The sequence below is a fragment of the Carya illinoinensis genome, chromosome 1 (genome assembly GCF_018687715.1).
Source record: "Carya illinoinensis cultivar Pawnee chromosome 1, C.illinoinensisPawnee_v1, whole genome shotgun sequence".
Lineage (NCBI taxonomy): Eukaryota > Viridiplantae > Streptophyta > Magnoliopsida > Fagales > Juglandaceae > Carya > Carya illinoinensis.
Window position 1 is genome coordinate 38,806,994 of NC_056752.1, and position 21,753 is coordinate 38,828,746.

Below are 21,753 nucleotides of genomic sequence, written 5' to 3' on the forward strand. Positions count from 1 at the left end.
TCACTTCCAGATTTGTTTCTATATTTGAAATTTATTCTTATCTTGTGTCACTCTCCTTAATAAACATGTCTTGTAATGCAAAATATAATTCGAGAGATTTCCATGAATACATTGGCCGCCTAGTGAAAACTTAACGTAAGTAAAGGTGCCACCTTTTAATTGAAGTTATGTACAACTATATTGCTATATTTCATCTTAGTTAAAAATATTTGCTGAAAGATGTTTTAACTGTTAAAATACATTAAAACCATGGAACTTATTTCTCATAAAGACAAAGAAGCTTGATTTACGTTATAGGAGAAAAAAAAATCCTGCTTGAGTTATACCTTTAAAAAAAATTGCTTTAAAAAAAATAAGAAGCTTGATTTATATTGCTTAGAGAGAAGAAATTTTTTGGGCATATATATTTAAAATAATTTTTCTGCATGGGCATCATCTGCATGCTATTTTGTAGGGATCTTTTCTTTGTTGTATGGTATTTATAATTTCACATGTCAATAAAATGAGGGCATATAAAATGATATGCTAATTCAGTAGCCTTCGCGATACTAATTGTAGGTTCTCCAAGGCTGAGTTCATATGGCTTCCTTTGTACACTTGACGGATGATGAGTATGATGAAGTATTGGTTGATGATGGGCCTGATAATTATGATGGTACCGAAGAACCTAAGGAAGATGATGGTGTCGAGGAACCAATAGTTGGAATGACTTTTTCTAGTGAGGAAGAAGTCCGGTCTTATTATATGAGATATGCTAAACAAAAAGGGTTCGGGGTCCGTAGAAGGAATTCTAGACAAAGCGAAGATGGGCGGGTTAGATGGTTCACATTGGTATGTGCGCGGCAAGGCACAGCAAAGAGTCAGGCTTCCAATATACTCAAGCCAAGACAAACAGAGAGGGTAGGGTGTAAAGCAAGAATTAATGCAGTTTTGAATGAAGATGGCGGATATACCTTGTCTAGTGTAATCTTGGATCACACACATTATGTCAGTCCAGGGAAAGCAAGACACTTTAGATGCTTCAAGAAGGTAGATGCTCGTGTGGCTAAGAGGCTTGAAATAAATGATGAAGCTGGAATACGTACGTCAAAAACTTTCCAGAGTGTAATTGTTGAAGCGGGGGGGTATGAGAATGTGCCATTTGGGCAAAAGGAATGTCAAAACTATATTGAGAAAGCACGACAACTTCGTCTCGGAGTTGGAGGCGTTGAAGCTCTAACTAACTATTTCCAGGAAATGCAAAAAAAAAATGTTGAATTTTTTTATGCTATTGATGTCGGCCCTGACATGAGGTTAAAGAATGTGTTTTGGGCAGACGCCCGAAGTAGAGCTGCGTATCAATCATTCGGGGATGTAATCACTTTTGATACCACATACTTGACCAACGCTTATAAAATGCCATTTGCGCCATTTGTGGGCGTGAACCATCATGGTCAGTCAATCCTATTCGGGTGTGGATTGATTTCCAATGAGGATGCGATTACTTTTGAGTGGTTGTTTGAGTCATGGTTGAAGTGTATGAATGACCAACCACCAAATGCAATCATTACAGAACAAGATAAGGCAATGAAACTTGCAATTGCCAGGGTGTTTCCAACAACTAGGCATCGCTTCTGTTTGTGGCATATCATGAAGAAGCTTCCAGAAAAATTTGGGTCACATTCTCGATATGACGAGATCAAAGATAGTCTACACAAATGTGTGTATGACTCATTAAGTGAGAATGAGTTTGAAGAACGATGGAGCGCTTTGCTTGAAACAAATGATCTTCGCGAGAATGCTTGGTTGGGATTGCTTTATGCTGATAGGCATTATTGGGTGCCGGCGTACGTAAAAAATACATTTTGGGCTGGAATGTCAACCACACAACGTAGTGAGGGCATGAATACATTTTTTGATGACTACGTTCACTCCCGGACCACATTGAAACAATTTGTGGATCAGTACGATTCAGCCCTTAGGAGGAAGGCAGAGAATGAAGCAATTGCTAACTTTAATTCATTTAACACTGAGATTCCTTGCATATCTCACTATCCTATCGAGAAGCAATTTCAAAAAATATATACAATTGCCAAGTTCAAGGAAGTCCAAGAAGAATTTCGAGGGTTTTTGTATTTGACTACTTCGTATTTTGGTGGTGATGGGGCAAACTTTACGTACGTAGTCGGGGATGAGATTAAGGTGAGTGATGGATTCATTAAACGCGTAAACTATTTTGTTAGCGTATGTGGAGAAGATTCCCTTGATATTACATGCAGTTGCAAATTATTTGAGTTTAGGGGAATATTATGTCGACATGCTCTTCGAATCCTGGCACAGTTAGACAAGAGTGAAGTTCCGCCAAAATACATTTTGGATCGGTGGAGGAAGGATATAAAGAGACAATATGTCAATGTAAAAAGTAGTTATGAGGCGACGAGCAACCCTGAGAAACAAAGGTTCAATCGGATCCAGAATTGCTTCTATAAACTATGTTCAAATGCCGCAAAGACCGAGAGAAGCTGTGTGAAATTGATCAGCCAACTAGAACAGTTGAAGTCGGAGTACCCCGATGACGATTCATATGGTGCTTGTTCCACAGCTGGTCTTGTTACTCCCATTGATGGCACAACCAACAACGTTCTTAGTCCATTAGTTGTTCGGAGTAAAGGGAGACCCACAACTAAGAGAAGAACACACCCCGTTGAGAAGGCTCTCAAGAAACCGAGTACTAGAAGGAGATTGTCCACAACTGAGGTCCAAAATCCTTTGATTATTTTGTACACATATGTAGAATTCATTTTTTAGATACTAGTAGTTTTTTATTATAATTCAGTATTAGTTCTAGTTGAATTAATGTAATTCAGTAAGCTTGATTTTACTTAGATTGCCAATATTATTAGTTCCAGCTTGATTGATTAGATAGGAAAAATTATCACCTTAGGCTTGAGATTAAGAAATTGTATTCCATATTTGTTGATATGTATAGAAAAGTAGTCACTTATCAAGGGAAGATAGACGAAATTACAGTATGAGCGGCACACAGCATGAGGTTCCACAAACTCAGGTACTTATAAAAGCAACCTTAACTGATATTGCTGTTTTTGCATGGTGTTCTTTTATTTTGTTTATGTATAGAAAGCCCAAAATAATGTTTGCTGATTTTTTCCAGCAATCCTCGCTACATGATCAAGAAAGCCAAGTTTGGACACATGGGCCGGATTTTTTTTGTACTCCCTTGACTGCTCGTCCACCTCCAGTGCAAGCGCAACCTGTGCAGATGAATGACTCGGATCAAGATGATTTACGACAGCCTAGATGGTGGCAGCCATGATGGTGTTGTATTTATAGTGGTGTTGTCCAGGGTAGGGTGTCTTTTGATTATTTGTGAAATTTGGACAGAGGGCTGATGTTGCTGTATTTATAGTAAAAAGGTTGGGTGTCTTTTGTGCTTTTTGTATTTTGCACAGTGGGAAGATGGTGCTTGTTGTAAATGGTATGTGCTTTTTTGTAAAAGAGGGGCCTTTTTGTAAGTAGGAGGGGCTGTTGCTGTACTTACTAGTAGTTTTTGTTCCAGAAATATGTATAAGTTCTCGAAAATACAATGGCCTCAACTGCCATTTTGTCTGAAAGAAAAAAGTTCAATATGAAAACTCCTTTTTTCTTCACAAGCTGAGTACCTATGAGTTGTAGAATTGCAATCTAATGGTGTATTTGTGGTGATTTCCAGCATATACTATTTTATTTTTCTTGCTTGGTCTGAAATAAAATGGGTGAGTTATATTGCTAAAAATTTGGGCATGGTGTTGTTTACATTTTGCTAACCGAGTACTACTTCCAAACTATTGTATTTATACTTCCAGGAAAGTCCATGACATTTTTTTTGGGCATATCCAACAAGTACTCCAGGATATTGATGTTATTTATTTGATTTTCAAAGCAACCTTTTGCTTGGTTGAACTTGCAGTAGCTGTTTATAACAGGGTTTAATAACTAAAAATGGACACTTGAATTCACAGGTGAGTCTTGAATCAGGACTAATAACAAACCACTTAATAATACAAACTTCATTTTCATTATTATCAACAAATACATGTCGTTTTCACAAAATACAAACACTTTCCACAATGATACAAAGATCCAGCACTCAGAAACAAATTTCCAGCAACAAGCTGATTTCCCACCTTCCACAAAATACAAAGATCTTCTACATACAAATAGACTTTTGTAGTTGCTTACTTCTACAACTATATTAACATTTCCCCTTGAACCAACCACAACTAGATATCAGCAACCCAACAAAAAAAAACCACGACAATGAAATTAGTGTCACGTAGGTAGCCTTCTCCATTTGCCTCTTGCGCTTCTCGGACTCTATTTGTAGTCGATGATTCAAGCTTTGGATATCCATTGATGCTTGGATCTTTTCAACTTCAAGTTTTAATTTATCAATTGAGTGTTGTAATCGTTTGATAGTTTTTTGGCAATATGATGGTATTTCAGGGTCATACCAGCAGAAGTATCCACAAGACTTCCCAGACTGCAAAAAATCAATTACCACTTAAATTGATTTCAAACAACACTATCAACAATAATGATATGTGAGGGCAAGAAGAGTAAATCTCACCATATAGTTTTGGCATTCAAAAAATCGCCGCCCCTCATTTTCCTCCGTATGCGCAGTTCTTTGACAAGCTTTAATTCCACAGTAACAAATTGGGTACTCAACTATTGACTTTCCTGAGCTTGAGCAATTTTCACTACGTGACTCAGGCATTGCTGTCCATATACAAAGAGAACAATAAAAGTAGTTGTCGTAGCACATACACAGAAAAATTATTAACATTGTTCCCTTCCACAATATACTCCACTCATTCTTATAGTAAAACCAGGTATCTAACTATTCTTGTTATTTTTTTGAACTTATGGGAACCTAAGGTGTGCAAATTGGACTTCCTTAAACTATGTTTCATAAAAACCACTTGACACTTATCAATATAAATCTTACAAACATTTAAATCTTACAAACATAAATCTTACAAACCTAAGGTTTGCAATAACTATAAAATGAAGGCCATTTGAACTCCAAAAAAAACTTATTGAACAATATACGCATGGTCCATGACATTTCCGAAACAGAATTGTATTCACAATATGTAGAGGCCATTTGACCTCCAAAACAGATTTGTATTCACAATATTTAGAGGCAATTTGAAGTCCAAACCAGCAAAGTCTACACAATATTTAGAGGCCATTTCAACTCCAAAACATATTTAAATAAGTTTTTTTGCCTCTAAATATTGTGAATACAATTCTGTTTAGAGGCAATTTGAACTCCAAACCAGCAAAGTCTACACAATATTTGTATTCACAATATTTAGAGGCAATTTGAACTCCAAAATAGAATTGTATTCACAATATTTAGAGGCAATTTGAACTCCAAACCAGCAAAGTCTACACAATATTTGTATTCACAATATTTAGAGGCAATTTGAACTCCAAAACAGAATTGTATTCACAATATTTAGAGGCAATTTGAACTCCAAACCAGCAAAGTCTACACAATATTTGTATTCACAATATTTAGAGGCAATTTGAACTCCAAAACAGATTTGTATTCACAATATTTAGAGGCAATTTGAACTTCAAAACAGATTTGTATTCACAATATTTAGAGGCAATTTGAACTCCAAACCAGCAAAGTCTACACAATATTTGTATTCATAGTAGGTTTAGAGGCAATTTGAACTCCAAAACAGATTTGTATTCACAATATTTAGAGGCAATTTGAACTCCAAACCAGCAAAGTCTACACAATATTTGTATTCACAATATTTAGAGGCAATTTGAACTCCAAAACAGATTTGTATTCACAATATTTAGAGGCAATTTGAACTCCAAAACAGATTTGTATTCACAATATTTAGAGGCAATTTGAACTCCAAACCAGCAAAGTCTACACAATATTTAGAGGCCATTTCAACTCCACACATATTTAAATATTAGAGTTCCAAATAAACTGATCATGCCATGCCAAAGATTAGAACTAAAAATGCCAAATCAAATCTGTTTTCAGCAAGCACATAAACCGTAATCTTCCTTCAAGTTGTCTAGACTAACAAAAAATTAACCAACCCAACCCCCTAAGAAGCACGTTGACAGCTTTGTTTTTTGGGGAAAAAAATTCTGCACCAAGTCCCTGTCGCCTTATTCATTCCAATTTAACATACATTTTCTAAACCAACTACATAGAAATCTCACACACACAAAATACTACAACTAGGAAAACTAACAGTCAATCAAACTCATTCTAGACTTAAAAAAAATTAACAAACCGAACCCCCTAAGAAGCAAGTTGACAGCTTGTGTTTTGGGGAAAAAAATTCTGCACTAAACGTCTATCACACTACCTGTGATGAGAATACATTTAGCATCAATGGGGAGTACTAGAAGGAGGTTACCAGAAATAGAAATGAAGAGGGAACCAGCAAGGTATTTATTCCTGGAGGAGGAAAGATGGTCTGCCGCAGTCGGGGACGATGATGGGTCCAACCGGTAGCGACGGGATCTGATGCAAAATCGATGCAGTAATCTCGCTGAACCAGTGTTCAGCGACGGGATGGCACGGTGACGGCGTAGGGCCAGCGCAGGGATGGCTGGGAGGAAACGGCGACGTTAGGGCTGCAGCGGCTGCTGCTGGGTCTGGGTTTGAGTTGTGCTTTCACATTTCCAATTTTCACGATGCCCTTCTTTCTCACCGTTTTCCCCCATTTTTTTTTTAAATATTAAATGCCACGTGGCGTGCCACGTTAGGCGGTCAAAACCTGCGGTAACACCGGAGCGGCACAGTAGCGCGACCCATATCTTTAACTTAGTCATGGAATTTAGAAAGAAAAAAAAAAATTGAAGAGTAATCTGTTCGTTTATGTTTAAATCGTTGCATATATATTGTAATAAACTAGCACAGGGTACCATCTACCAGCAAACGACTACATTTGAGATCCCAGATTGTGAGGTTTTCTGCAGCAATTTTAGATGGCAAACAACGTGTTTTCTTTTGGAGAAGAGTTTGGCTTTGATGCAGTTGAAGATAACTTCACCTGGTCCGAGAAAGTTTGGGAGAGTATGGACAAGGTGGGGCCTGGGAAATGCTTCCATTTCAATGGACCAGCAGAAGAATGGGGTTCTGACTCTGGTATCTATCAAGAGGATTTATCAGAGGAAGATTTCAATTTCTCCCAACATCAACAACAAGAAGCATCTTTCTCAGAAAATGGGCTTCTTGATGATCTGCAGTTCCATGCAGTATCTCCACAGCTTCATACATGTTTAGAGGAAATTGCAAAACTTGGTGAATTCCCAACTCTAATCCCTGAAGTTGAACCCGGAAGCGGCAACGATTTTCTTTAGCCTCCCTTGAGCTTCTAAAACATTATGGAAATAGGTTCAAACGGTTAAATGGGGACAGAGTAACAGAGCCAAGTAATGATGTCGCATGCACGAAGGTGGAAGACTCGAACTGTCAACTGAGGAAATCGTGAGGCTAGCTGGCGCAGGGTTCATTCAGTCCACTTCCCAGGCAGCCGATGGTCCGTCCATGCCTATCCATCCTTTTGATCTTGACTTCTGCGGCCTTTCCGATGACGAGAGAAGAGATATGGAGCTGGCTGAATCCCTCTTTGCTTCTGCTGAAAAGGCGGGTTCCCAACAGTTTGAGCGTGCAAGGAAGTTTCTCAACCAGTGCGATCACTTATCTTCCAATACGGGGAACCCCGTCCAGCGAGTAGTTTACTATTTTTCTGAAGCTCTACGACAGAAGATTGATCGTGAGACAGGAAGAAACACATCAAAAGACTCGGGAAAAAGCCCATCTATCGATGTTGATAAGGAATTAATGAATCCAAGCCCCCCCCACACTTGCAAATCATGAAGAACTTCCCTTTTGCCAGGTTACACAATTTGCAGGGATTCAAGCCATCATAAAAAACACGGTGGAGGCGAGGAAGATTCACATAATTGATCTTGGCATCCGTAATGGCGTGCAATGGACGATCTTGATGCAAGCCCTTGCAACTAGATGTGAATGCCCTCTTGAGCTTCTTAAGATTACTGCCGTTGGAACTACTTCAAAACATTTGCTCATGGAAACAGGTAAGAGGTTGGCAAGTTTTGCGCAGTCCTTGAACTTGCCCTTTTCTTTCAACGTGGTTATGGTATCAGACATGCTAGATCTCAGAGAAGATCTTTTCGAGCTAGATGCTGATGAAACAGTTGCCTTTTACTCTTGAGTACTTACTGAGGAGCATGATTACTTGGCCAAATCAGCTGGAATCTATAATGGAAGTGGTAAGAAGCATCAATCCATGCATTATGTTTGTCACTGAAATTGAGGCAAACCACAATTCACCTGCATTTGTGAGCCGTTTCGTTGAAGCTCTCTTCTACTTCAGTGCATACTTTGATTGCCTAGAAACTTTATGAAACGGGATGATCAAAACAGAATGATCACAGAATCAAAGTTCTTCGGCGAGGGAATCAGGAATATAGTGGCAGCAGAGGGAGAGGAAAGGAAGATTAGGAATGTAAAGATTGATGTTTGGAGAGCTTTTTTTGCTCGATATGGAATGTTGGAGACAGAATTCAGCACGTCGTCCTTGTACCAAGCAAGTCTGCTGGTTAAGAAATTTCGTTGTGAGAAGTCTTTCACGCTTGATATGAACGGGAAATGCCTGATTACTTTGTGGAAGCTTACTCCAATTTGTTCTCTTTCCGCCTGGAAGTTCCTTTCACAATAGCAGAGTTGATCAAAGTACTGGTGGTTAGAATTTTCATATATCAAAGGATTTTCTTATGTTATAGTTCTAGTAGTCAATGACCCTGTTAATGTACAAATACAATGTTGGGAAATTCAATGTCAGAGTACTCAAAACATGAGCAGCTAAGCATGTTGATAAATGCAGTTTGTCTTGAAGTTTCTTTTACAACCTAGTGTTTGGGATCATAAAAAACTCAAAACCAAACTCTTTAAAAATTGGAGTATTAAAACCCCCAAGACCTGATATAAATGATAACTATTTACCTTCCTTCAACTTATTAAAAGATATTGAGCCTTGCATCTTTAATATTACTGACGTTTTGATTATTCTGTGATGAAATTATTCTGCTCATAATTTCTAGTTGATTCAAGAAACTAATCAAAAAATTGTTTGCAAACATGCTGATACAATAATTACATCATTAATCCACAATCTTATCGCATCAATTAATATAAAAGAATATTTATATTTGAGGCAATCTCATTTAAGATTGTTCATTTAATTGGATACCTAGCTAATTTGGAATCAGACTTAGTGTGTAATGCAGCCTGAGTACCTGCTCAGATTAATCCGAGTTATAACCCTAGTAGGTACCTGGAAGAATCAGAGTTTTTGCAACCTAGGTAGTCGAATAAACCAAATTTTGCAAAAATAAATTCTACATTTTTTTTTTTTAATTCGGGTACCCGTGTTGTATCCAAGTTGGGCATAATTTAATTTTTCAAGAAATAAACTATATTGAGCCAGCTACCTTGCGTTCCAAAATGAGTAATACTTCAGCTTCATCACCAGACGATACCAACTCAAAGGCACAACCACATCAGCCCAAAGCCACAATTGCCTCACCACGTCAGATGCACCTTTGGAATCCTCTGGAATAACTTAGATTAAGTATTGGTACGTGTCCTCTGTGGCACGATTGTATTATTTTGGATGTACCAAGCATTTCACTCTGCTACAAATGGTAGTGCTCTGCAGAGCACACCATCTGCTTGTACTAATGGCATCGTTAGGATTCTTTGTATGTATATATACGCAACCTGTACACAGCCATTTATCAATGAAAAATCAATTGATTTCCTTATCTCAGAAACTCTAATATGGTATCAAGAGCTAGAATCGACTAACGTCTTCTTCTCATGGCTAGCGAAAACACTTCTGAAAAAAATTCCTCCTCCTCCGTCCCCTTCCACCTTCCCAATAGCTTCTCTCACATTGTTTCTGTCAAGCTTGGCACAGACAACTACCTTCTCTGGAGTGCCCAAATAATTCCTTACCTCCATGGCCAAGAACTCTATCAATTCATTGATGGTTCAAACCCTCCTCCACCGCCCATGCTCCCTGCCTCTTCTCCCTCCCAATCTAGATCATCCATTCCCCAGTCCAACCCACTTTATCTCCAATGGCATCGCACAGACCAGCTCCTCCTCAGTACACTCCTTTCCTCCTTAACCGAACCTATTCTTGCCCAGACCACTGCCTCCCGAACCTCCCGTGAACTATGGGTCAATCTCGACACCATGTTTACTTCACAATCGCAAGCCAAAATCTTCCAAATCCGTCACCAGCTCACCAACCTTAAAAAAGGTTCCCTCTCCATCTCAGATTACTATCGCAAAGTGCGCCTTCTCTCCGATACAATGACGGCTGCTGGAGAGCCTCTACGCGACTCTGAAGTTGTTTCTTATCTCCTAAATGGTCTTACCTTTGGGTACGAGTCTTTTGTTGTCTCCGTTACTACACGACCCACCCCTATCAGCTCTGCCGAACTCTTTAATCTCCTCCTAACCTTTGAAAGTCGTCTCTCCCTTCACTCTCTACAACACGGCATGCTTCCAACACCTTCTGCCCATGTCACCACCAACTTTTCTCCTTCAAATACCCCTCGTGATAATCGCAGTGGTCATCGTGGTGGTCGTCAACCTTATCGTGGTGGCCGTCAACCTTATCGTGGTGGCCGATCCTCATCATCCTCTTCCAAACCTCCCCCGAACACAAACAAGCCAACTTGTCAAGTTTGCAACAAGGTGGGTCACGTTGCACTTCAGTGCTATCACCGTTTTGATCAAGCATACCAGTTCGATCCACCCCACTCTCTTTCTGCACATTTCAGCAGGTCACCTTCTGTCTCTAATCGGGCTTGGTATCCAGACTCTGCGGCCACAAATCATCTAACATCTGAGCTTTAAAATTTGAATATCTCAGCTGAGCCATATTTTGGTGTTGAACAAATACGTGTTGGTGATGGAACTCCACTTCCAATCTCCCATATCAGTGACTCTCAGCTTTCTTTTCCTTCTTCTAATTTTTTACTACGCAAATTACTTCATGTGCCTCATATAACAAAGAACATTGTGTCTGTCCAACAATTTTGTCGTGACAATTCCGTTTTCTTTGATTTTCATGACTCTGTTTTCTTTGTGAAGGACAAACGGACGGCTCTCTTTTGCTCCAAGGACCAACCCGTAATGGCCTTTACATCTTTCCTCCTCCAGTGTCAACACCATCTGATCTTGTTGCTCTTATTGGTGAGAGGACCATATTAGCTCAATGGCACCGTCGTCTTGGCCATCCAACACTTCGGCTCATCTCTCAAATATTGCGCACCAAGTGTCTGCCGTCTATCCCATCTCAACCGAATTTTTTTTGTTCATCATGTCCTCTTGCCAAATGTCGACAGCTGCCTTTTAAGTCCTCTGTTAATCGGTCTTCTAAGACCTTTGCATTTCGTTTTTGTTGATGTTTGGGTCCTTCACCTTATCTATCAAGAGACGGTTTTAGTTACTATATATCTTTTGTTGATGATTACAGTGGATATACTTGGTTTTATCCTCTTGCTTCCAAAGGGGACGCTACCTCTACTTTCCTTCATTTCCAAACACATGTTGAACGTTTACTCAATGCTAAAATTAAAACCGTTCAAAGTGATTGGACATGTGAGTTTCGGCCCCTTACACACGTTCTCAATACTAAAGGCATCTCACACCATCTCTCTTGTCCACATACTCATCAACAAACCGGTGTGGTCGAGCAGAAACATAGGCATATTGTTGAAACGGGCATTGCCCTTTTAGCAACTGCATCATTACCCTACAATTTTGGGCCAATGCTTTTCAAACCACAACTTTTCTCATTAACTTAATTCCGTCTCCATCACTCTAAAACAAATCACCTCATTTTCATCTCCACAAAAACAACCTTGATTACTCATTTCTAAAGGTTTTTGGGTCAGAATGTTGGCCCAATCTTAGGCCCTACAATAATCATAAAATTCATTTTCGCTCATCATCTTGCCTTTTCCTTGGATACAATCCTAATCACAGAGGTTACAAGTGTCTCTATCTTCCATCCAACAGGCTATATATTTCATGAGATGTCATTTTTAATGAGAACTCTTTACCTTACACTCATTTCTCACAAACTGCCTCTGCCTTGTCCCAGCCCATTTCAGCCACTCATACTGTCCTACCAATCTCTCCTTACTCCACTTTGGGCTCTCCATCATCCAACCCACTGCCCAACCCATCTTCTGCTTTAAATCCAACTCCTACACAAAGCCCACTTCCCCCACAAGGCCCACTTCCTCCTTCTTCCTCCCCCTCCTCCGGTTCCTCCTCAATTTGATCTCCTCTTCGGACCCCTCTCTTCCCGATTCCACTTCTCACTTACCTACAAATCCTCCAAGATCACCCATAATCATCCGATCGAAAACAAACTCATCTAGTCCAAAATAACTTTCCGATGGCCTTATCCCCTACCCCTAACCACGGCACTATCTCATCTCCTCCATTGAAACACCAGAAGAACCCACCTCTTACACAACTACTTCCAAGTTCACTAAATGGGGCGATGCCATACGCAATGAATTCCGTGCCCTACCAGAAAATCGCACTTGGACCCTTGTACCCCCTCCCCCTTTATCTAACGTTGTTGGTTGCAGGTGGGTCTTCCAAACCAAGCACCGTGCAAATGAAATTATCGAATGACGGAAGGACTTGACTACTCCAAGACCTTTAGTCCGGTAGTCAAGCCCACTACGACCAATCTGATCCTTTCTCTTACCGTCTCCCATGGCTAGTCACTTCGTCAGCTTGATATCCAAAACACGTTCCTTCACGGTGATCTCCATGAGACTGTCTACATGGCCCAATTGATTGGATTTGTGCACCCTGAGCATCGCCATCATGTTTATCGCTTGCATAAGGCCATTTATGGCCTCAAGCAAGCTCCACGTTCATGGTTTGCACAACTCAATTCTCGACTTTGTGAGTATGGCTTTCTCCCATCTAAAGCTGATCCTTCCTTGTTTATTTATACTTCCAATTCAGTTTTGATTTACGTTCTTGTGTACGTAGATGACATTATTATCACTAGTTCTCATGCTTCCCAAATTGATCACCTTGTTGGCTACCTTGGTTCTATGTTTCCCATCAAAGATTTGGGACAATTGTCTTGTTTTCTAGGAGTTGAGATTTCCTATCTACTAGATGGCATCCTCCTCTCCCAACAAAAATATATCCACGATCTCCTCTCCCGAACCAATATGTTGTCTACCAAGGGTGTCACTTCTGTGGCAACTTCTACTCCGCTTTCCATATCTGATACACCAACATTTACCGACCCCACTCTCTATCGAAATTGTGTAGGTAGCCTCCAATACCTATCTTTAACACAACCTGACCTTGCCTTTGCCATTAATAAACTTTCCCAATTCATGCATAATCCCAAAAACTCTCATTGGCTAGCTTTGAAGCGCTTGCTACCACTATCTCAAGCAAACGATAAATTTTGGCCTTCTCATCTCCAAATCACCTTCTCTTCAACTCCAAGCCTTCTCGGATGCCAATTGGGCAGGCTGCCCTGATGACCGCTATAACAGCCCGTTAGAAATTTAACGGTAAAATTTCTATTGATTTTAGGAATCTCGTAAAGACCCGATAAGTTTTCACTAATCTATTAATCGTATAGTTAATGTTATTACTCACTGTGGTATCAGAAGCATGTTTTTTATTATTAGAGATAGTTAGAAAGTTTTATAGGACATATGGAAAGATTTTAGCTACCTTACTCTTCCAAGTATACTCTCCACTTTTGGAAAATAGCATAAGCTGATTTTGTGAATATTATTGAATAAAAATATATATATATATATATATCTTGAACTACTTTTCGTGAATATTATTGGGTAAATATATCTTGAGTTGATTTTTATAGATATTATTAGATAAAAATATCTTAAGTTGATTTTTGTAGATATTATTGGATAGAAATATCTTGAGATGATCTTTTATAGATATTTTGGGTAGGAAAAACCTACACTCAACTCTCAACTCCAGCCTTATCATCTTCCAAATCTCGTCCATAAGTATCTCCAGCCACCACCCACGAACTTATCTTCATTTACACGTTCCTTTAAAAGAATATCAAACACTCTCTCTCAGACAACTTTTAGGAGTTCTTTTGCACGCCTATTTCAAAACTTTTGTAAGTGTTTTATCATAAAGTCTCCTTCATATAAGTTGTTCCTTTTTTAGTCTAGTTTACGTGGATATCTTATTTGTCCCATTTGAAAATCATTTGGTCAGTCAAATATTATGTAAACTATAGAAAGGTCATTCTTGAAGATAAACTGGAGAATATGTTATAGTTTAGAGTTTTTGACCAGTCTAATGGATAGATATTGGTCCGAAATTTTTATGGAGTATTGTTAACATGTATATATGACTATTGGTTGAGGATTTTTGCATGATTAAAGGTTTTGATGAAATATTTACTTAGATTTAAAAACTTATAAACTGGAAGAGGAAAAACAGTATCTGTTTTGAGAAAGCTTAACTCTTTGGTGGTCTAAACCTATTCCAATGACTTTGATAATTTTATTGGAGGATCCTAAGTATCTTATATACATGTTATATTATTATTTTAAAGATATTTGATGTTAGTTTCAAATATATGAAATTTTATACAAAGAGATATTCAGATAAGCCAAAGTGTGGATGTTCTTGGCTAAATTTATATTTTGGTTAATTTCTAACCATGTGATCTTGAATTAGAATCTTATATATATTTTAAGACATCTTTTTAAACCATGTGATGGTTTGGTTTGAAGATAACATATTTATAAGTCATAGATCAAAAGGTTGATCAAAACAAGTTGGAAACGAAAATCAATAGAAATAGCATATGGGAATTTCAGCCCTATGGAGTTTTAATAGCTGTGATTAGTTTTAAATTTTTATAAATTGAAATTTGAATTGAGGATAAAATTTACATGAGGCATGTAAATTTTGGTGACTTTTGGAGTTAGTATGCAAAATCCTTAAGTTATGGATAAAACGGTCATTTTCCTACATGCAGAGAGTAAAATGGAAATTTTACTCTTTAAGTTAGTATTTTTCATATTTCAATTTATTAGTGATTTAATGCTAACTTTTAAAATCACTAATTACAGTTTCTCGTAATCGCGCTTAAGGTTTTATAAGAAACGCGGAGATCGAGGTAAGTTAGCTTTTAACTTATCAGCAGTCTACTATGTATGTGTGCTAAGTAAATGAACTACAGTGTATATATATGTATATTATCATATATGTCATGCCATGCCAAGTTATAACATAATTGTCTGTTATATAGAATTTATTCTGTCATCGATTTTTATCTGTTATATAATATATTCTGTCATGTATATGAAAACTGTTACATAATATATTATGTCATGTATTGCTATACATTACAAGTACGTCATGTTAAGTATGTCATCTATTACATGTATGTCAAGTCATGTAATATTCACTGTTGCAAGTATGTCATATTAAATATGTTGTCTATTATATGTCATATTACGAAATATTTCTATCTCAAGTTGGTCATGTCTTTCAAGTTATGTTCAAGTCACGTTATATTACGTTAGGGCTTCAGTCTTTTCGTATTCCAGTCATGTTTCATTTTGAGTTACATTCAGTTTCGTGGGGTCCACAACAACTGTGGCACACGAAGTATGGGGTCACAGCAATTGTGACGCATACACTACATGAGACACAGCAATTGTGACACATAGAATACACGAGGCCACAACAACTGTGGAGTATGTATTTAACTGTATTGTGACACGTAAAATACATGGGGCCACAACAACTGTGAAGTATGTACTTAACTGCATTATGACGTGTAGAATACATGGGGCCACAACAACTGTAGAGTATGTATTTACACGTAGAATACATGGGGCCACAACAACTGTGGAGTATGTATTTTTCAGGTTAAGTCAAGTTTCAGATCAAGTTCATGTCAAGTCAAGTTCAGTTCATGTTTCAATTTAAGTTATGTCAATTATTCTATATTGTACGTCAAGATATGCTTCAATTACTTATGAATTTGATTATGCATTCATGCTTTTACTGTCATCCATGCATCATTAGCCTATGTGGAAGTTTGTTTTGTTAACTTATTGAGATTTGTAATCAAATCTCACTGTAGTAGTCCCAACTACCATTCTCCTGAATGGTAGATCTTGTTACAGGACCTGAAGGAGGATCAGGAGCTAACCAACTAAACACAGTCGACTGAACGACGGTGTGTCGTTAATGTTAATATAGTAGTTAAATTGCTACTTGTACGATGGAGTTGCATTTCCAGTACTTTTAGATCATAACTATTTTGGACTAGTGTTGTGATCTTAGTTATTCAATGGATCTTTATATGTGAAGTATGTTTTAAGTATTTGGGATATTTTCAGTTTAGTGCATAGTATTGCTAAAGAAAAAAAAAATTATCCGCTGCGAATATTGCATAATGTTGATGCATGTTAGGAATATTGCATCTTATATGTCATAAACGGGGGCAGGTAACCTTGTGTTGCATGTCTCGACGCTTCAAATGTTCGTCTAATCCCAAACGGAATTTGGGGGCGTCACAACCGCCACTCTACTGGTGGTTCCTGTATTTTTCTTGGCAAAAATCTAGTCTTTTGGAGCTCCTGCAAGCAACATACAGTTGCTCGTTCTAGTGCTCAAGTCGAGTATAAGGCCCTTCTTGCCAACACCACTGCTGAATTGTTGTGGATTCAGTCACTACTCAAAGAATTATGCATCTTTCTTCCCAAACCACCTCTCCTTTGGTGCGACAATCTCGAGGTTACCTATCTCTCCATGAATCCAGTTTTACATTTGCGCACGAAACACATGGAAATTGATTTCCATTTCGTGCGTGACAGCTTCACTGCCAAAGCTCTTCAAGTTGCCTTTTTACCATTAGAGAATCAATTGGCCGACATCCTCGCTAACCCCTTGTCTCAACTCGTTTTCATTTATTGAGAACAAGCCTTACTATGGTTGACACCCCGTTAGGCTTGCAGGGTTGTATTGAGCCAGCTACCCTACATTCCAAAATGAGCAATACTTCAGCTTCATCACCAGACAATACCAACTCAATAGCTTCAACAAAAGGCACCACCACATCAGCTCAAAGCCACAATTGCCTCACCACGTCAGATGCACCTTTAGAGTCCTCTGGAATAACTTAGATTAAGCATTGGTACATGTCCTCTGTGGCACAATTGTATTATTTTAGTTGTACCAAGCATTTCACTCTACTGCAAATGGTAGTGCTTTGCAGAGCACACCATCTGCTTGTACTAATGGTAGAGTTAGTTAGGATTCTTTGTATATATATATAGGAAAATTCTATGTGCAGTCATTTTCGCGGACTCCTTTGTGCACTTCAGTGATATGATTGGTTGTGTATTAAAAAAAATTAATCCAACCAATCATATCAGTGGAGTGCGCAGGGAGTGCGCAAAAATGACTGTATGTAGCATTACTCATATATATATATATGCAACCTGTACGTAGCCATTTATCAATGAAAAATCAATTGATTTCCTCCATCTTAGAAACTCTAATAAACTCAGGCCATGGGTAATGAGTTTTAAACCTCATACCTGCCTCTCATACTCATACTTGCCATTGTTTTTAAAATCGTACCGTACCGACCGGTACGGCCTGTATATTCCGTACCGGCCACCAGACCAGTACAGAAATTCACATATTTCGTACCGGTTCAAATACCGGCCGTACTGGCCGATATTTCGGCCTGTACCGGCCGGTATTTCGGTCTCGAATTTTTTTTTTTTCATTTTTTCAAACTACAAATTTATTTTTTTACCCCCAATTTAGACTAAACTATTTATAATTTATATAGATATATGTATTTATGTATATATAAATTATTATTTTGAAATATAATTAATATATATTTATATATATAATTTATTTATATATCGACTATCCCAAAACGGTACACGAAACGGTACCGGTACCGAAATATTTCGTTCCAATGCCTTGACCAATACGACATCCGGTACGGTATTCAAAACATTGGTACTTGCCCCAAAGATGGACGAGTATCCACCATAAAATTCAAACTGGAAAAAAAAAAAAAAAAAGTCGGCTTGGATGAATAGTGCTAAATCTCACCACAAATAATAATGCATTCTAAACAAATATGAAAGGGAAAAAAAAAAAAAAAAAAACCCTCTCTTTTGAAAAGTTCTTTTCTCCTCCTCGTTAAAACCCAAGACTTCTGGTCATTCTTTTTGTTTGGGAGGAGGAAGGAGTTGTTCCTACCTTCTATCTAATCTTCTTTGCAGACAATTCCATTGTCGAAATATTTTTCTATTATTTTCTTAGTTTTATTAAGTAGGAAAATATTTGATCTATTGCTTTTCAGATATTAAATCTGTAAGTGTGTTAGATCATCACACTTCCCATGCGTAATCCTGTGTTGCTTAGTGCATGAATCTCACACGCCATCCAAGCTGTTCATGAGCTCCACATGCTATTGCTTTCCATGTCTAGGTTAACTACAGGTGTGACACAAATATGGGAGAGAGGAGCACTAGGAGGAAGTGAAAGAGAGAGGAGCACGAGGAGAGGAAGGTTGTGTCAGTGGAGGAACGTTGGGCTCAAGGGTTTCAGAGAGAGGAGAATGAGAAGAGGAAGGTCAGGCTTGAGGGGTCGCTAAGAACCGTGACGTGGGGCAGACCAAGTTTATCATGTAAGGTGTGCAGTGTAGGAAACTTGAACCAGTTGCTAAATAGAGTTTCTCTCCACTACATTTCTACTTTTTTCTAAATAGTCATTGAGGTAATTATAAATGGAGTACTCCAATAAAATCATCAGAACAGATGATTGTAGCATCTTTCTTTCAGTAACCCATCGATCCACTTGTTAGATGAACTGTATTTGGAGTTTAAGTTTTTTTTTTTTTTAATAAGCAAGCGATATTATATATAAAACTATACGGTTACAAGATACAAGATTTCAAATGGGTGGGAGTCCTTAACAATCATCACAAAACAAACAAAAGCAATACCAAGAAAAATAAAAAAGTGAGTTTCAGAGCCAAAAGTATGGCTCTCACCCAATTCCACTAAGGGGATGCTGCATAAAGCAGTTTTAAAATAGTTTGATAAACAGACTATTAAACTACAACCTAAAGCCGCAGTTGAGAAAGGTGTGCTACTTTTTGTTGATCTGGTCTGGCTAAAGGGGATTCTCACGACCATTTTATCTTGATCTTTGTTTAGGAAAAACAAGAATGTAGAAATATAGCAACCAGAAGATGTGCCGATACATCGGTGAAAGACCGTCACCGGCTGTTGTGGCACATAAGGCACACGCACCACCCTAGTCGGAGAAAAGGTAGTCGAATCTAAAATATCCAAGGTCATTGTCCTCAATGGTGCCTCGTGCGGCGGCAAGGGACTCGCCCAGGCATTGTGGCGCATGGGTTTCACATACACTAACATCCACACGTGAGAAACATGCGCTACCCTGTTCGACATTTTTCTCCTTTTGTCCGACAGATTGGTAGATGGGGAGTCCAATGGAGGGGTGTGTGGCAGTCTTCGATGTCCAACAAGCAATAGATCAGGCAAGCAATAGATCGGAACACCAAGGTGCTACGGGCAAAAGATTAGGAAAAAAAAAAAAAGGAAAAAACCATATAAAACAGCTAAATGTGGTTGAACAGGCGAAGGGAGGGAGGAGTCAAAGCTCCAACCCCCCTGGGCAGAGTGGCTATGGCTGGTTGGGTGTTGGGAAGAGAACAAATTGCTAGAGAGAAAGGGCCAAGAAGCTTAGGGAGGGAAGAGCTTGTATTTGGAGTTTAAGTTGTTGTCCCTAAACATCCACCCCTTCTAACTTTATTTTAATTTAACTAGTTTTTATTAGAAAAATTCAATACGTAATTTGTAAAAAAATCAACTTACTTTTTTACTTAAAATAATTGTATCTATTCATTATTTAAACAAGATGCATTTTAACTACCTAAGCCAAAGTTTCAAATTGAATAAATATGATATTTATAAGAAAAAAATTTTAATGTTTTAATAATATATCTTATTCTTTTTTAAAACGATTATATAACACTTATCCACTTTACTAGTAAGGGAACATGTGACACGTGTGCCCAGTTGATCATTTCTATTATGTGACAAATTTTTTATTATAAAAAGGCACAGTTTCATCTATATTTTTAACATTTCCTCTCTGTTTACAACACATATTATAGAGACGATCTATAGAACATTTATAATTATAATACAATCATTTCCATCAACCAAGTCACAACTATACAAATGTTTTTAAAGTATATATTACAAAAGCAACAATTTTTAAAAGACAAAGGGGATGTTTTAAAACAGATATTTTAAATATTTAGCTTGCTGTTCCTGGAATGGGATTCACAAAGACCACATTGAGTTTATTTTGGCGCAATTGCCCATATTCGTTCATTTGCATTCCCAACAGGACCATCCATTCCTTGGTTGAAATTTGGGTTGTTATATGCTCCAAATATGGCAGACAATTATGTAACGATGGAAACGTGTAAACAAATAATGCATCAATTTTTCAAAACAGATTTGTAAATATACAATTTACCTCGTTTTCATGCTCTAACAGGTCTGTCATGGTGTAGTTGATGATTAGCTCTGTTGTGGCTCCTAATGCCGCAACTACTGTACATTCCTATCGTCATATACATCAAAATATACTCGACTTCTAAAATTAATTAGAAACTTGTTATTTGTTAGTATTCACATTTAGTATGTTCTAATTATGATGTAAGAATCTATAATTTAAAAATATGGAAGAAAACGTTTACCGTGGATGCAATACAGCCATGTTTGTGCAACTGTAACAAAGAAAATCTTCATGGTCGTATTTGGTTGCTTTGGTATAGTTTGCGCAGGACATGTAATGTAATAGAAGCGCTGATCGAGATCAACCAGGGACAATCTTCCTTTAACTAAAAAAAAAAAAAAATTCAAAATATAGGAGGTGATCTTGTAACGAGAAAAGCATATAAAGAGGCAATGCATCAATTTTTTTAAACAGATTTATGAATATAGATTTTACCTTGCCTCCATGTTCTAGAAGATCCATGGTTGTCCAATTCATTATTTGTTCTGCTGTGGACCCGAAAGTAATAATTGCTGTAGATGCACTATCATCATATACTTTCAAATACGCTCGACATCTAAAATTAATGAGAAGATTATCATTTGTTAATACTAGCAGTTAATATGTTTTAATCATAATGTAAAAATCTATAAACTGAGAATGTGAAAAAAAATGTCTACCTTGGCTGTGAGACAGTCATATTCTTGCAATTGTAGTATAGGAACTTGTTGTTGTACTCGTATCCAGTTGCTTTATTGCAGTTTGGGCGAGACATGTAAAGAAGCTATATTTAGATTCTGTTTCTGTTTGAATTTGTTACTTCAAGATATTTTCAACTTAACATATCTTTCTCTTTTCTTTCGTCGAATTTCTTCATTTCTCTCATTCGACTGAGCAGCATATTAATTTCTTTTAACTACTTTTTTTTCCAAATTCTTCAAGATTTATTTATATAGAAAGTTAGATAAAAGTTAATGAATATGATATTTATGATACTT

At 37.7% G+C, this 21,753-nt stretch overlaps 2 protein-coding genes and 1 pseudogene across 2 annotated transcripts; 2 read left to right on the forward strand and 1 right to left on the reverse strand.

Moving 5' to 3' along the window:
- The first annotated feature begins 579 nt into the window (after positions 1-579).
- On the forward strand, positions 580-2,787 carry LOC122297162 (protein FAR1-RELATED SEQUENCE 5-like). Its single transcript, XM_043107132.1, has one exon. It carries the CDS (start codon positions 580-582, stop codon positions 2,785-2,787), a length of 2,208 nt encoding a protein of 735 aa, XP_042963066.1.
- A 1,429-nt stretch (positions 2,788-4,216) lies between these two features.
- LOC122302629 lies at positions 4,217-4,918 on the reverse strand. Its single transcript, XM_043113973.1, has 2 exons — positions 4,607-4,918; positions 4,217-4,519 (listed from the first exon to the last, which is right to left on the reverse strand). Exons 1-2 carry the CDS (start codon positions 4,823-4,825, stop codon positions 4,232-4,234), a joined length of 507 nt encoding a protein of 168 aa, XP_042969907.1. The 5' UTR covers positions 4,826-4,918; the 3' UTR covers positions 4,217-4,231.
- A 1,930-nt stretch (positions 4,919-6,848) lies between these two features.
- On the forward strand, positions 6,849-8,934 carry LOC122318026 (annotated as a pseudogene).
- Positions 8,935-21,753: the final 12,819 nt, after the last annotated feature.

Excerpts from the sequence above, each read along its gene's own strand:
- LOC122302629 (XM_043113973.1), bottom strand. The coding sequence starts at position 4,825 with ATGTTAATAATTTTTCTGTGTATGTGCTACGACAACTACTTTTATTGT. Across the intron at positions 4,520-4,606 it reads TTGAATGCCAAAACTATATG|TCTGGGAAGTCTTGTGGATA; the intron begins GTGAGATTTACT and ends GATTTTTTGCAG.
- LOC122297162 (XM_043107132.1), top strand. The coding sequence starts at position 580 with ATGGCTTCCTTTGTACACTTGACGGATGATGAGTATGATGAAGTATTG.